The 17,051-nt window shown below is 34.4% G+C and overlaps 1 protein-coding gene across 5 annotated transcripts in view; it reads right to left on the reverse strand.

Moving 5' to 3' along the window:
* Naaladl2 (N-acetylated alpha-linked acidic dipeptidase like 2) overlaps positions 1–17,051 on the reverse strand; it is a 1,189,792-nt gene that overhangs the window by 315,152 nt on the left and 857,589 nt on the right. For all 5 annotated transcript variants that reach the window (XM_048347099.1, XM_048347096.1, XM_048347098.1 and 2 more), the window contains one exon: positions 15,511–15,630. In XM_048347099.1, the coding sequence (XP_048203056.1) occupies positions 15,511–15,630 (120 nt within the window). The remainder of the gene's footprint in view (positions 1–15,510; positions 15,631–17,051) is intronic.

A 17,051-nucleotide genomic window follows, 5' to 3' on the forward strand; every position in this document is an offset into this window, starting at 1 on the left:
AAATGATTTAAAATAGTATGTTAAAAAATAACAAGAACAATGTTAAGCAACTTGTTTCCATATATTGGAATTCATTTTGCTTAGTTCATCTTATGTAATCATAGCTATTGAGCTATTGTGATCACCTGTTGGGACTATCTTAGATATATACTAATTATTACCAGTGAGGGAAACCATAGAGTTTAAATTTTTTGAGTCTGGCTCACTTCACTTAGTTTGGTGTTTTTCAAGTATTCCCATTTGATTACAAATGGGGCAATGACATTCTTTCTGGTAGAAGCATAGAATTCCATTTTGTATATATACCACCATTTCTTGGTCCATCCATCTATTGAGGGTCATCTGGGTTAGTTCCATATTTTAGCTATGGTCAACAGCTGCAATGGACATGGTTGTGCTGGCAACTTTAGTATGGCCTTGTTTGTGGTCCGTTAGGTAAATCCCCAAAAGTGAGGCTGCTGGTCACAGGGAAGCTCTATGTTTAGCTTTTTGAGGAACCTCCATACTGCTTTCCAGAGTGGTTGAACAAGATTGCATTCCCATCAACAGTGTAGTAGGGTTCCCTTTTGGCCACATCCCCACCAGCACCTGTTGTTATTAGTTTTCTTGATAATAGCCATTCTACTGGGATGAGGTAGAATCTAAATGTTTACAAGATAAATAGAAAGCCCACAAATTGAGAGGAGATCTTCACACTGGCCATACAAAAGACAAGGGCCTCATATCTAAAATATACTTAGAACTAAAATAATTAAGGTCTCCCAAAACAAATTCTCAAAAACACAATGCCCCATTGATAAGTGGGCTAAAGACTTAAAGAGAGACTTCTTTGAAGAGGAAATGAGAATGGCCAAGAGGCACATGAGCGAGTGCTCAACATTCCTAACCATAAAAGAATACTTTTAAATATTTAAGTTCCATAGTTTTCCACCATTTTCCTCTAAAATTCCTGTGTATGCATCTTTTTAGTAGAATAAAATCCAGTTATTAGGATATTAAAAGTTAAAAATCCATGTTATATATGGCATAACAATTTACTTACAAACTGTTTGTTCAACTAGCATAAATTCCTACATAGATTTACTTATCAACAACTGATAGTGTGCATTTATGAATCCAGTTTGCTGCTTAGGTTTATTTATTTACAAGGAACAAAGCCTGAAATTGGGAGACTCATCGACTTGTGTGCCCCTGTGCAGAGAATCTTATTTGAATGAGCAGATAAGAAGCTTACAAATAAAATTTAATTCCCCACATCTAGTAAGATACTTAAAGAAACTATAAATAAGCTATCAAATGTTAGTCTCAAAAGACTATGCTAAATGCCTTCCTATTCTTTTCTCAGAAAATGTCCTGGGCAACATAAGCATACGATGCAGATAAACTATAATTCTGATCCAAATTTACATTTGTTTTACAAATTGAAGAAAATTAATAATCTCAAGTTTAACTTTTGATGTGTGAAAACATAGACATGAAGGAATTCATTTAATAACGTAATGGATCAATGAGTATAACTTTTAAAAAATGAAGCTGGGTTCTGGTAGCTCATGCTTATAGTTCTAGCTACTCAGGAGACTGAAATCTGAGAATCATATTTGGAAGCCAGTATGGGCAGGAAAGACTGATAGACTCTAATCTCCAATGAACCAGCTAAAAGACTGAATGGAGGTGTGGCTCAAGTGTTAGAATTAAAAAGTTTAGAGTTAAAAACTCAAGAAAGACGTGAGGCCCTGAGTTCAAGCTCCCATACCAGCTCCCCATCATCACACACAAACCATGTATGCATTTTAAACAGGATGAAAAGATCTATTCAAAAGATACTTCTGAACATATCCACATGACAACTTTCACAGCACTTTGAAAGAGTCTTCTCAAAGTGAGATGTAAGATATAGTGCCATAATAAGTGCTTCTATAGACACTGACAGATTAAAAGACCACCATTACAATGTGGGCTTCTTTGCCAACTGCACAGCTTTCCTTGGGTACTTAGAAAGTTTCTGACTGAATAAACTCTATGTCTGCAGTATATAGTTCCACATTTGAAGCTAACAATTTTGCGATTTTATCTTTTGAGATACATTTGGTGATTGGAAATTTAATACAGAACAGCAGCCTCTTGAAGAATTCAGATTTAAAGAGCCTCCAGTGTGAACTGAAGAACCCACTGAATATGAAATTACAGTAATTTCAGCAGACTTAGAATCTAATGATTACTTTAATGTTCATGCTGAGATTTTCTTGATGTTGGCTAATATGTGTCCTTTAGATAAGTGTATTTGAGTTCCTCTAATTTTTTATTATTGAAAAGTGAATAACTTTTGAGATTTTTTCCCCCAACAGTATTTTATGCTTAACCTCAGTGCTATCCTATTAGATTTTGCATCTCTAAGCAAGAAATAGAAACCTTTGAAGATAATTTTGTATTTGTAGGATTCAAGTTGAGTAGATAGGTATTTAGATTTTTGTCAAATGGCACTCCAATACAGAGGAAAGTACTGATTTCTTTAATCAGAGATTTGACTTGAGTCCTATATGCATGCAATGAAATAATATATACCTTAGTGTTTGGGTTGCTTTGCAAATCACTATATTTTGAGATCCATTGTGATATTGTGTGTGTCAGTAGATTTTTTTTTTCCAGAGCAGTAGTGATGGATCTCATTGTCTAGCAAACCACAGCTAACTTATGTGTCCTCCTGCTAACAGATTTGGTTTGTGCCCAGTTGGGGCTACTGTGAATAAAGCTGCAGGCGTATGCTTTTTCAGGTCTTTGTGCACATATATTATTATTATTATTATTATTATTATTATTATTATTATTATTATTTCATTTCTCTTGGAAGGATAGACTGATTGGGGAGGGGAGAGTGGAGAGGAAGGAAACAACAAGTGTATGGCAGATAACATTGAACAAGGTGCATTTGTGCCTAAAGGCACATCTTAAGATATAAAAAAAAAAAGAGAAACCATTAATTTTGTACCTTAAACACCTAGTATATTTGTCTTTACATTTTGTGTGGATTCTAGAGCTCCCAGCATATCTTTTATATTTTCAGTGTCAAGAAACTGCTTTAGGTTTCCTGTGTAGGAAAGGTTTTCTCAGCAGACCTTCTCTGCTCAGTCCTCACACATTCCCAAGCAAGGCCTGTCTTCAGACTCACCTATGGCTGATCCCGGGAGATGAACTCCAAGCCTTTGCAAAATTTTTGTCTAGCAAGAAGATTGTTTATATGCCTGAAGTCTTGGGTTATCACTTTCTGGATAATTTATACTAAGTATTGAATTTATAATTAATTTCAGGATGAAATCAGATTCCTCAGATGACTCTAGAGAAACCATTATGTCCAGCTTTCAAATTCAAACTATGAGTGCATTTTCTTTGATTTTACTTTTGGCCATATGGAATAGTCTATGCACCCCAGTTCTATAACTGGTTTCCTGAGCTGGAAAGGATTTATCACTTTCCTCCTGTCTTGGTCTAACCTCAAAAACTCCTATCTTGCTGCCAAAGTACCTGATTTCTTGAACTTTATCTACTCTGCCTCCATGGGTTAAGAAGTAAAACGCTGAGTGTCTCAGAGGGATGTTTTTCTCTGACCCTTTATTGCCCTCAGCCAGTTGTGGCTTGTTCTTTTTGGACAGTGACCATGTATTTGTTAGCGTCCTTATCTAGCCACTCTTCCACAAATGTAGTACCTCTTTTCTCTGATAGAGAGGACTTGGTGTGCTAGTTAGTAGAAGATTTCAGTGAATCAAATGGTCCAAATTTCCTTCTCTCTAGGTGCTTACATTTCACTGAGGGAAAAAGTATTTAATAGGATGTCACATATTATGTGGATACATGTGACTAGTGCTAAAGAGAAATAATTAAAGCTCTATTAAGTGATATCAATTGTCAGGATGGGATTTCAAATAGTTAATAATATCACAAGCAATTTCTCAGAAAGCAGGGTTGGTATAGGAGGAAAGGGGGAGTTCTTTATAATATGAAAACTAGACAATAGATATCTATATCTGTCTCTGTCTTATAAATTGCTTCGTGATGTACATTATTGTTCAACTGCCCAACAAAATCATTATACATTCAGTTGTAGACACGAAGATGTGTTAACATGCTGATATTCCCACATTTGCCTATCATATAGGCAAGCAAATAAAAAAAAACTTAAACAGCATTGATGGTGTGTTATTATTATAAACTAAGGTTCCTTGATTGAGATTTCCTATTGTGTAATTTGCTCACAAAAAGCATGAAATAAGCTAAGTGACCATTGGCTCATGCCTGTAATTGTAGCTACTCTTTAAAAGGTTGAGATTTGAGAATTGTGGCTTGAAGCCAGACCAGGAAGGAAAGCCCATGAGACTCTTTTCTACAATTAACCACCAAACAGGCCAGGAGTGGAACTGTGCTCAAGTGGCAGGGCACTATAGTTAGCAAAACAGCTCAGGGACAGTGTCCAGGTGCTGAATTCAATCCCCAGGACTGGCACACACACACAAACACACACAGATACACACACACCTTGTGAAACATTAAGATCAACCACTGCTCACTAGAGACTGTAAAATGTGTGCCCTTTTGCTAGATAATTTTAAAATGATTCCACACATTATACAATCTGATGATTTAGAATGTATTTTCTCTCCCGTGAGTGGGTAACATGCACAAGCTTAGAATATTTGTTGTTGTTGTTGTTGTTCCAGTGTTAGTAGTGTTAGGACTTTGTATTCTCATTTGACTTTTTGTTCAAGGCTGCTGCTCTAGCACTTGAGCCATAGTGCCACTTCCAGCTCTTTGCAGGTTCATTGAAAATAATAATCTCATTGACTTTTCTGCCCTAGTTGGCTTTGTATGTCTATTTACAGAACTCAGTCTCCTGAGTACCTGGGACTGATTATAGCCATGAGCCCCTGTGCCCTGCACATTTTCTTTTATTGTTATTATATATCTCTCAGTATAAAGGAAAATGATCTCACTGATTCGGAGTTGTAAAATTATAAGTAATTATATATTTATTTCTTTTTGTTCATAGATCACGATTTCCCTACAAATTGCACAATAAAACAATACAAGGAACTTTGTGAGTTCTCAGATAAATTTCTATTTTTTAATGGGCCTACTTCTTTATTCGTATTGTAAAGTGAAAATTTCAATCGTCTTTGTAGATATTTAGCAAATGACACCAACATCCCACCTCATTTAGAGATTGTATGCTACCTGTTGTTTTCTGAACCTATGATTAACTACTGTGTATTACTAAAAACTGCTTGATTTTTCAGAAGATTGTCTATATATAGCTAAAAATACTGCTTAATTTCATGACTGACTAAATATAATGTAAAATATAATTGAGTAATTAATACCCTTCATTTAGTTTCAAATTTTCAAAGCAAATAATTCTAGATTACCTTACTCAAAAAGAAAACAGGTGCTGTGGGGTTGGATAACATACTACTTCGGAAATGTAATTCTAAAATGCACTTTTTTCCTCTACAAACTGCTCTAGATTATTGTCTGTTTTGATCTTTGGTATTGCCATCTTTATCCTTGTTTTCTTTAGGTAACATTAATAATTACAGATAAAAGAGTGATAGCTTCTTCATGGTTAGGACAGTTACCAACCATTTTTATGTGATTATAGAGCTTCAGAAAAGAGTTAAAATGTGGTATATTCAGGGGAGGATTCTAATAGCATAATTCCTTTGCACATACCTCAGAGTTTCATAAAATATATATTAGGAAGATGAAGTATGTATTATAGTTTTTTGATTTGACATCAAAGGTAGGGATGCTAGATGAATGAAGAGAGAAGAGCAGATGAATGCATTCATAATATTCAGCGTAGCTGGGTGCTGTTGCCTCATACCTGTAATCCTAGCCAATCAGAAGGCTGAAATCTGAAGATCTTAGTTTGAATCCAGCCAAGGCAGGAAAGTTTCTGTGACTCTTATTTCCATTTAACCACCATAAAGCTGGAAATTTATCTGTGCCTCAAATGTTAAGATTGCTAGCCTTGAGCAAAACAGCTCATGGACAGTACACAGGCCTGAGTCCAAATCTCAGGACCAAAACACACACAAAAGTATTCAATGGGTAGACATAAACATGGAACCAGGTAACTTGAGAGAGGAGGTATGTGATTGGAAGAGATGGGGGAGAATGGTGGAAGGTGACATTGATCAAGATGCCACTGTACTCATAAATGGACAATAATGAATTGAAACACCTTCGTTTAACTACTTCATGATAATACTTATTAAAAATTAAAAAAGAAAGAGTAAACATAAATTTTCATAGTCTCTTCTATTTTATCAATTGTTATATGAAAAATGTAAGACTAAAATTCGCAAAATGTATGGTATAAAATATAAGCATGTAGATGTTAAGATTATCTAGGTACTATCTTTGTAACCACTTGAACTTGAGAATCAATTGCAAGCTTTTATATGTTGTAAATATAAATAAAATAATAAAAATAAGGGATAAACTCCTGAGTGAATTAATATACAGGTGTATACAAGAAAACATTCTCTTTGGTAAAAATCCTTAATCTCCTTCCACAACATTGAACAGTGTTTGGGAACGGGAGTGAAATTCTTCCCACCTGAGATTTCTTCCTTAGGCTATATTGAAATTGTTTTGTACCACCCTAGAGACATACAGAAAATTACTATACTTGCCTAAAGCAGGATTGGGTTTTTTCTTCCCTCTTTTTTTTTCAGGGTTAAAATTACTTAAAAGTTCTGCCCTTCAATTTCTTTTATCATCTTCACATTAAAATTATAATTTTGCCACTATAGTTTACTTAGCAGTAATAATCATGGAGAGATTGTTGTCAGGTTGTGCAACACTCAAGGCTATACATTTCCAGTTGAAATTTCAGATCAAAGGAAAAGAATAATCAATGCCTTCAAGTCTTTGAGCAGAACTATTGAGTTGTTTCTGGAAAAGTGACTTTGTACTGTGAAATGCAAATTTTAATCTTGCCACTTAAAGAAACTCATTTGCAAAGTGAGAACGTTGAACAATTGCTTATGTTTTTGCAAAGTCCATGTTTATGTCTAACACTCTTTGTTTTTCTTTCCTGAATAATTACTTTTTTATTGTCAAAGTGATGTACAGAGGGGTTACAGTTACATACATAAGGCAGTGGGCAATGGATACATTTCTTGTACAATTTGTTACATCTTCCCTCATTTACCCCCCTCCTCCCTGCCCCTTCCCTTCTCCACCCATGAGTTGTTCAGTCGGTTTACACCAAATGGTTTTGTAAGTATTGTTTTTGGAATGGTTTCTCTTTTCATCTTCTGTCTTTTGACTTTGGTATTCCCTTTCCCTTCCCTAGTTCTAATACCAGTATATACAATATCCAGGGTACTCTTTGTTTTAGTGGCCATTATTACAGAATGCCTAGAGACAAAGGCTCCTGAATTAAACAAGTTGGAGAAGGCAGCTTGTATGTTTATCTATGGTGTTTCATAATGCAAAGGAACACACTGACTTACCACATTGTGTATTTTATCACACACACTGGGAAAAACCTGGCTTACAGAAACTTCATTTGCATGTTAATTTATTTGTTTAGTTATTCATTTAGCATTATTACTGATATCCTTTGGTTTCAGTAAACAGAAATTATTTTTAGAATCAAACTAAGCAAATGCTCCAAATACAGACTTGCTTGATCAACAAACCACATTAACATGGCAAACAATGCCTCTAATCCTTGCTTCTCAGGAGGCTAAGATCTGAGGATCACAGTTCAAAACCAGCATAGGCAGAAAAGCACCAGAGTAAGGATAAAACAGAAAATTAAAATCATACCTTAGAAAACTTAAAAGTCTAGGCAGAAAAGCCAGCAAAAAACAAACAAAAAAAGCACACATATATACAATATTCAGGGTACCAAAATCAGTTACATCAAGGGTAAAACCATGGGAAAGAAAGACAAGATAAGAAGGCATAATTTCACATGGTATGTTGAAAATAACAACAACTTGTTTCCATAACTTAGATCTCATTTTGCTCAGCATCATCTTATGTGTTCATATGTACAGACTATTGAGTTATTGAACTAGGAAAGAGAAGGGGACTATCAAAATTGAGAGACAAAGGGTAATAAGACAAACCAATGCAACAACAATACTTACAAAACTATATGCTGTAAACCAACTGTAAAACTCACTGGAGGGAATTGGGAGGACGGAAGGCGGGGGGAAATGAGGGAGGAGGTAAGAAATTGGATAAGAAATGTATGCTCTGCCCTGCGTATGAAACTGTAACCCCTCTGTATATCATTATGACAATAAATAAATTCAAAACAAAACAAAAACAAAAACAGAAAACATAGAAATAGAAGTCTGTGGCTAGAATTGTAGAGCCCCTGGCCTTGGGGGAGAAAGCTAAAGAATAGTGCCCAGCCCTGAGTTCAAGCCCCAGTTCTCTCTCTCTCTCTCTCTCTCTCTCTCTGTTTTGTCCCACTCTCTCTCATAACCATGGTGATTGATTTATAACTTACCAAGACAAGTACATGCTAATCATACTGTAACTTACTTTTGAAAAGGTGGCTCATTTTTGCATAAAAATTTGTTTTGATTCATTTCATTACTTATAAAATACATTGTAAAATGTATTAGGTTCTGAAATCAAGCATTATGACTGTAATTGGTATGTAAATGGTGAACTGATACCATCATTGATAGGTTTTAAACAAAAACATGTATGATTTGACGTTCAATGAGGGGCAAAGCATAATTCTTCAAAGGAAGTTTCTGTTTAAAGCAGACAGTGCATTATACTGCATTAGCAATGCTTTATCACTTTACTTAACAAGCAAGGAGTGGTGTTTTACTAATACTTCTGTATAAGTAGTTACTTTTGAAGTTCTATAAAGGCATATGTCCAGCATAACATGCAGATTCCTAGGTAAAGGATAACTCTTCCAAAGGTGTTTTAACAATGTGATATTAATTATGAGGATATGAATGAGTTCAAGCCACATTTGTTAAAACCTGAAGTAGTTTGCATCTCCCTTTGGATATAAAACTCAAATATTGGGCTGGGGATATAGCCTAGTGGCAAGAGTGCCTGCCTCGGATACACGAGGCCCTAGGTTCGATTCCCCAGCACCACATATACAGAAAAACGGCCAGAAGCGGCGCTGCGGCTCAAGTGGCAGAGTGCTAGCCTTGAGCGGGAAGAAGCCAGGGACAGTGCTCAGGCCCTGAGTCCAAGGCCCAGGACTGGCCAAAAACAAAAAAAAAAAAAAAAAAAAAAAACTCAAATATTTAAATCAGCTTTTTCTGAAATTAAAGATTTGAATCAGCCTCTAACTAAGACTTCTCTTGATATCAAGATTTAAATAAAATGAGATTTACATATTGTCAGTGTATTCTAATAGAAAACCTTGTAAAACAGTAATAAACTGGAGAGATTGTTTAGTTTTAATACAAAGCAAAGCCTTGTAAAGCTAGGAGACAGATAAACCTGCCAATAGAATTCCAGTTTTAAATGTAAGGCTTTATTGAAGTTGTAAATTAGTGTTAAGAAGGGATTTAAATCAGTTTATTAGCCTTTATTGTCACCTGAGTTGGCTTCTTGTAGGAGCAGAAGTTAAAGAGGGATAAATTAGGTAAAATCCACTGAGGAAGAGGGCACAAAATCATGGTGAGCCAGAGGGAAGGAATGTCTTTCATTAAAAGAATGAACAAAATACAAAATAAAATGCAAAAATATGCAATATTGTTAGGAAAGGAAAGTCAATAGGAGAATGTTTTAAAGCAAATTTGCACAAGTGTACTTTATAGCAAGCAGAATAAAAGTGCAACTTTGTTTCAGTAGTCTCCATTAAAATTATCGACAGAGAGCTAAAGTTGTCTTTATCACCATCACAATCTCTCTATATCATCTCTATATTATAGTTATTATAATTCTTGCATCTCTATAGCCTGCTCTCTGCACTTTGGACAATAATATTGGTGGAAAAATGAGTTATAAGTAAAAATGATAGAATAAATGGGAAAAGGTCTGAAATTGTGTGATAAATGAAACTATATAAAATGTAATAAAAATCACACTGTAATGACTGTACTGGGACAAATTATAAAGAGACATTTGTGGGTCCTCAGTCTGCCCTATGGCTATCCATTGTACATTTCTTAGACAGTAGCCATTGAGAACTACCTGAATCTGTAACGGAATGTTATGGGGATACGGCAAAATTGAAGAGTACTTGGTTAAAGATGAGATAACGTACACACACGCAAGTATGAAGTTTCCCTAGTAAAGTTGTAGGGTTTCAATTAGGGAAAAAAAAGTTCAAAAAGTTTAATAGGCTCGACAAGGTTCCGTTGAAGTTAAATATCAGCATTTTAATTTAAAGCCATACTATGAACAGCATGAGTTGTCTATGATATTTATGGCATAGTGAACTTTGAACTTTGGCATAGGAGGAAAAAGTATACATAGTCTATTTCTGGGCTCTAATGAACATGTTTGATTTTATATATATATATATATATATATATATATATATATATATATATATATATATATACTATGTTTTCTGATTAGCATCCTTTTATATAAGAGTAGAGCAGGAAATAAAAATCATACCTTAAAAAATTGAAAAAAAAATCTTTGCCAGTCTTTAAAGCAACAACAACATTTTTTAACCCCCAAACCATTTTATAATATTGATGCAATTGCTTAACTTTGAGTAGATTTGCCAGATTCTGGCAGGTGATTCTGAAATAGAATTTAAGTAGAATATAGCTAGATTGACTACTTTCATATGTACCAATGCTGCAGGCTTTTTCAAAACAGCCTCTTAGAAATTTCATCACTATTTACTTGAGATTTACAGAGCACTGACTAATATATGGATGATCAAATTCTCTTTTCCTAAAGGCAAAAATCAATATTTCTCATGATTTATGGAAGATAATTTCAAAAGCTAAGAGGGATGCTCATGTGCAGACAGACAGAGAGATATTCCTTCTGCTTGCAATTTCTCCACCATTAGTGGAGAAATCTTGTCTTGAGTGTTGTTACCTATTTTGCATGAAGGCAGTTGTGTTTCATTAAGCAAGGTCAGTGATGTGTATAGCATTTGCTGTACAATTAAGGATATGGTGAAAATTGTTTCCAACAAAGGACATTTTTATTTACCTAAGAACTTTGATTTCAATCTCTACTTATTCAGAGGACCGTTTTTAAAGAGTAGAAAAAATTATGTACATGTTTGTACATGTGTGTGCATGCGTGTATAGGTGGGTCATATATGTGTAATATGGACAACACATATATGTAATATATGAAGATATATGAATATATATGTATATATATACTCATGAGTGTACTTGAACATTTGAGAATGAGAGAGTGGACAGTGCTCCTTAGTATTTGTAATAAGTTAAGGTATCTTTGTTCTGTATAATAAAGGAACTAGGACACTAAAGGCAGTCTAAAATGATTTCCATAATACAGGCAGCTACTGGTTCATGTTGACAATTCTAGCTACTTATTAAGCTTAAATTTGAGAACTGTGGTTCAAAGCCAGCACAGGAAGAAAATCTGAGATTCTTAATTCTGATTAAGCAGTAAAAATCAGAAACTGGAGGTGTGGCTCAAGTGGTAGAGTGGCAGCCTTAAAGGAAGATAACCAAGTGAGAAGTGTGAGGCCCTGAATTCAAATCTTTCTACTGACATAAAGGGAAATTGTTTTTATATAAAGACATGAGGAGATGTTCAGCATTATTACCATTTGGATAATTCTGAATAAAACCCTCCAAGACACTAACAAATGTTAGTGGTGCCATATAGGAACTGGAAAATTCATATCCTCGTGACAGATTGACTACACTACTAACTCACAAGACACTGGCAGTCTCTACTAAAGCTTAATATGCACCGACACAACACAACAATTCCATGTTCAAATAGATTTCCATGAAAAATAAGTGTGCTTTTCCTACCAACACATAAGAATAATCATAATACTTAACTTATACTAGTTGAGTTATCACAGTTAATTTATACCTAGTAGCTAGCTGTACAATCCCAAACTAAAATCAATCATCCAAAGTCAAATACCAGCTCTAAAGTAATATTAGAAATTTACCCCTGAATAAGGTCCAATTTAACTAAAATGTTAACCTTCAAAATTTTCAGTGTTTATTTCTTATTTTTAAAGTATAATTGATATATGGGTTCAGTGTATATAATGTAGATGTAATAGCCTTGCCATTATAAATAAGCAAAACATATTTATTCGTTTTGTAGATCTGATTTGTGTCATTTTATTTTCTCTCATTGTTCTTTTACTTCTGCTTTTATCTTCCATTGGTTTTGTTTTGTTTACATGTGATTATCTTTTGAATTCTCTTCATTAGGCATCAGCTTCTCTTCCATAACATGGCACCAACTAGACTTTTTACCTATCTCATTTCAATCCATCATCAATGCTTCCTGAACAAGCTTAATCACTTCCTGTCTTGAAATCATATACTTCGTGTTATTCATTATTGTAATCTTTCCATTAGCATTCTTATTAGCTGAGATCTGCCTACATCATGAAAAATCATCTTTACTTGTATCTAAAACTACTGGAGCACTCATGCTGTTTGGCCCTCTCAGGGATTGCCATAATGCCAAGCTTATGATTTATCTAACCTCAGAAAAGTGGCTCCTTTTCTCAATTTCTATGTAATTTTTCTTTATTTCAAAATCAAAAAGAGAATATCAAACTGAAAGTAAGGTCTTATCCTCATCTCTGACTGGATTATGTTCTCAGTTGTCTAGAAGATGTTATAGAACTAATGACATTATATAACAATTTGAACAAATATTAATAACTAAAAGGAGCTACAAAGAGGGCTATGCATTATATAAATGTCATGTATATAATATTCTCAAATGTAACAAATGAAATTTTGTGTTTGTGATATTCTCAAATACAACAAATGAAATGAAATCAGTGTTTCCCACTAAACTGGAGGGATTTTTTTTTCTTTTTTGCCAGTCCTGGGCCTTGGACTCAGGGCCTGAGCACTCTCCCTGGCTTCTTCCCGCTCAAGGCTAGCACTCTGTCACCTGAGCCACAGCGCCCCTTCTGGCCGTTTTCCATATATGTGGTGCTGGGGAATGGAACCGAGAGCTTCATGTGTAGGAGGCAAGCACTCTTGCCACTAGGCCATATTCCCAGCCCTGGAGGGATTTTTAATGTAACTGGGTCTGATAAAAATTAGTGATAAAGTGCTAGCTAGCTAGATAAACGTAAAGATATAGAAATAGGTAGATAGATATAATTTTTCTTCATTGCTGGGGTTTATAGTTGGACATGATGCCAAATATTGTACCACTGCGGACATGCCTCTAGTCATTTTGCTATACTTCATTTTTCAGATAAATTGTTATGCTTTTTTCCCATTGGTGATACTTCTACCTTGTCTGCCTTCCAAGTAGCTATTATACCTGTATTCCATCATGCCCAACTGGTTTTTGTTTCTTTCTTTGTACTGGTACAATGACTTGAATTCAGGGCCACAATCTCTCTTGATTTACCTACTGCTGGCAGTCCACCACCCGACTCATTCCTTCTGCCTGCATTTTTGCTGTTTATTTTGTAGAGTCTTGTGGACTTTCCTTCTCAGGATGGCTTGCAACCTTGGAACCATTATTCTCTGCATCTCAGCTTTGTGACAGTGCTTCAGGTAATTTTTCTAGGCTGGCTACAGGCTCTGGCCTCCCATTTCTGCCTCCCAAGAAGGTGAGATTTCAGGCATGCACTATCCTGTCCCATAGACTTATCTTTGTTTTCCAGTGCTGGGGATCTTACCCAGACCCTCAGAGAACCTAGACAAGTGTTCTACCTCTGGGCCACACACAGGTGTTAGTATCTCTGACTGTATTTGCATAACTTTACAGACTTATTGTAATTCACCAACAGTACAATTAAAAGTGGAGAATTTTACTGTATATAAACTATGCTTCAAGAGATTCAATGCTTTTGATTTAGATAATCACACATTTGCCTAATGTAACAAATACAACTGGGTCACTATTTTCCTTCATTTGTTTGAGTTTAGTGTAAGCAAACAGTTCCATGAGACCCCCATCTGAATTTTAGATAGGAATGGTCTTCTCCTAAACAAAGAAGAGTCTATACCATCATTCCATCATTCATTACTGAGAAATTATGTTAAAATATCGTACTGACAGTTGCCTCAAAAATGGGCAAGTATATTTTTAATAGCATTAAGTTTTCAGAAATGTGATATACATTCAGTGTTTTATGTAGATCTCTATTTACCCATGGACTGCAGGGAATACATGACATACAAGATCCTCACAATAGAAACAAAGAAAGAAAAAACACATTAATACCAGCCCTTCTCAGTTTCTGGATATTTAAGCTTCTTTTCTGGCTTGAACATTTTCTAGAAATATGAACTTCCTCAGAAGGAGAACGGAAGCTGATGACAGGCAAAGGAGCATAGGTAATCCCAGGAAGTGCCCAGAGGAGGAACAACTAATTACACATCCAGATTAAAATTTAAGGCACGCACAGTGGGCCTCAGCTTATCTTAAATGTACAGATTTACCCATTTCATCTTTCATAATGTCTGCTTTATTGTACCACATATGGAAATGTCAATGAAACTATTAAAGTCGAAAATGTTTTATGGAAGTCAGAAGGTGTTAGTTTATATTACATTTGAATCAAGAATTCTGGCTAATTCAAACCACTTTCCATGATCTCTCTCCAACTTCATTTTCTGTACACTCACTGGAAGCTCTATGGGCCTCTGAAAGCTCACTCTTAAGATACTGGGCCTGGGGTTAGCAGCCTGTTCATACTGACAGTGTTAACTCGCAACATCTTTAAAACAATGCAGGAGTAGATGTGTTAAATCTTATTAATAAGCAAGAGAAATGCCTGCTAAATTCTTTGAAATATGTTAGAACTGATTAAGAAATCAGTAACTCTAGTGGTATATTATTTCAAGTTTCTTAGTTTAAAAATGGTTTCCTTTTCCAGAGATATTTATACAAACAACACTTTCTAAATCTGATAGATTTATTTGCCACTGTATTCTTGTCCTTAAAGTGTTTGCAGCATTGTTGGGAATATAGGTCATTTCTCAAATTCACACAAAATGTAACTCAGGGAAAAAAATCTAAAGGTAATGAATCCCACCACTGAAACATCCATAACCACAGAATTGGAAACTTGGCAGATAATTTAATTTTTTTTTAAAAAACTATATTTTTGTATACCTGCCCTGTGACAGCATAATTACACTTTTATGTAGGTAAAGAGTTTGAGAACATGACAGATTAATTTAAGAGATATTAGTAACTATCAAACAGCAATAAAACTCATTCCTTAAAACAGACATAGGTAATTTTATGCATATTTAAATACAATAAATCAAATAATGCTGAATTATAGAGAAGAAAGAAGACTTTTATAATCCTTTCCATAACCATGGTTCAATTTACCTCTACTACCAGTTGCCGAAGTGATGGTGATGCCACAGATTGGAGACTGGCATTCCCTCTGACTGGACTACCAAGGCTAATATAAGCCACGGCATTCTTTTGAAGAACTTTCTGGAAATTCTGGAACCCAAAAAGAAAAGGTTCTACCTTTAACATAAATAAAAATATCTTACTTGGCTTCATTAATTTAGTGTTGGTTATCAAATCTTTACATTGTGTAAGTAAATTTTTAACAAATGTAATTTCATATCATCTAATACAGTAAATGAAAGATGAAGAAGGTACTTTTAAATATTGGAGATACAAAACACAACGTTATTGACAAAAGTCAAATTTCAGGAAAAAATGCTATAAATATTAGCATTTTCATTCCACTATAGAAATTTAGAACATGTTTTCTGCTTCATTGACAACACTTCATTTTTTATAAGAATTGATAAAGAGAATAAACATGGTGAACTACTTCAATAGTAGGTAAGGGGAGTCTTTCCTTTTGAAGCATAAGCTACTTCCTGCACAAAGTAACGCTTGACTCTGAGAAAAGATGACCATAATATAATCATATACTTATGTTTTATCTTAAAAACCACTGCCAAATTTTAGATCCCTGATACTATGAATATGGCAGCACTAAAAAGCCTTTCTTGTGTTTTCCTATTTTAAAATAAATACTTACTAAGTAATATTATGTGGAAGTTTTTTTTTTGTATTGTATTTTATTTTTTTTCTCAAATTTTTATTATCAAACTGATGTACAGAGAGGTTACAGTAACATACGTTGGGCATTGGTATGTGGAAGTTTTGTAGAAGTATCCTAAAAATTATACCAGGTCTTGGGAAACCATTGTCTTCTTATTGTATGTAATAGAAGGGATTACATCCCAGTGAAACCAGTAATCTTATCTATTTTATGTTAAAAATTCACTGATACCTCTAAGAAGTAAAAAGATTACTACTTAAAAATTAGTAAATATTTTAAATTAAAATATACAGTACATTTTATTTACACAATTACACCATTCTAAGATCCTAAAATGCCTGTTATGTAAACTCTGCATGAAACAACATTAAGCATACTATCACAAGATCTGTTCGCTAATTCAAATAATCCACATAAGAATTTCACAAGGCAGGCATTTGGTGTGCTTATTTGAAGACTCCACTCTGTATATGTATATATGTGTATTTATGCATGTCAATAACCAAAGGCAAGGCAGCTGTACCTAATCATTTGAGTAAGATGATCTTTTTCTAACTCTTTACTATTGACTCTTACAAGGTTGTACTTGTGTAGTATTTACTAATATGATCATTGAGAATAAAAGTGTGAAAAAACAGAATAAACTAATTAAAACTTAAAAAGTAAAATTGTATATTACTAGCCTCAGAAATATTTACTTCGCTATAAAGAATAACTGTTTATATGTGCACATATGCACATTGCTTCAATTCACAGGGAAGAATCCTTGATGGTCACAGAAATTGAAGCAATTTTTCCTAGATAACTTATCTTTTACATTTGGGTTCAAGATATTTAACTC

This window comes from Perognathus longimembris, chromosome 5, assembly GCF_023159225.1.
Source record: "Perognathus longimembris pacificus isolate PPM17 chromosome 5, ASM2315922v1, whole genome shotgun sequence".
NCBI classification, from domain to species: Eukaryota; Metazoa; Chordata; class Mammalia; order Rodentia; family Heteromyidae; genus Perognathus; species Perognathus longimembris.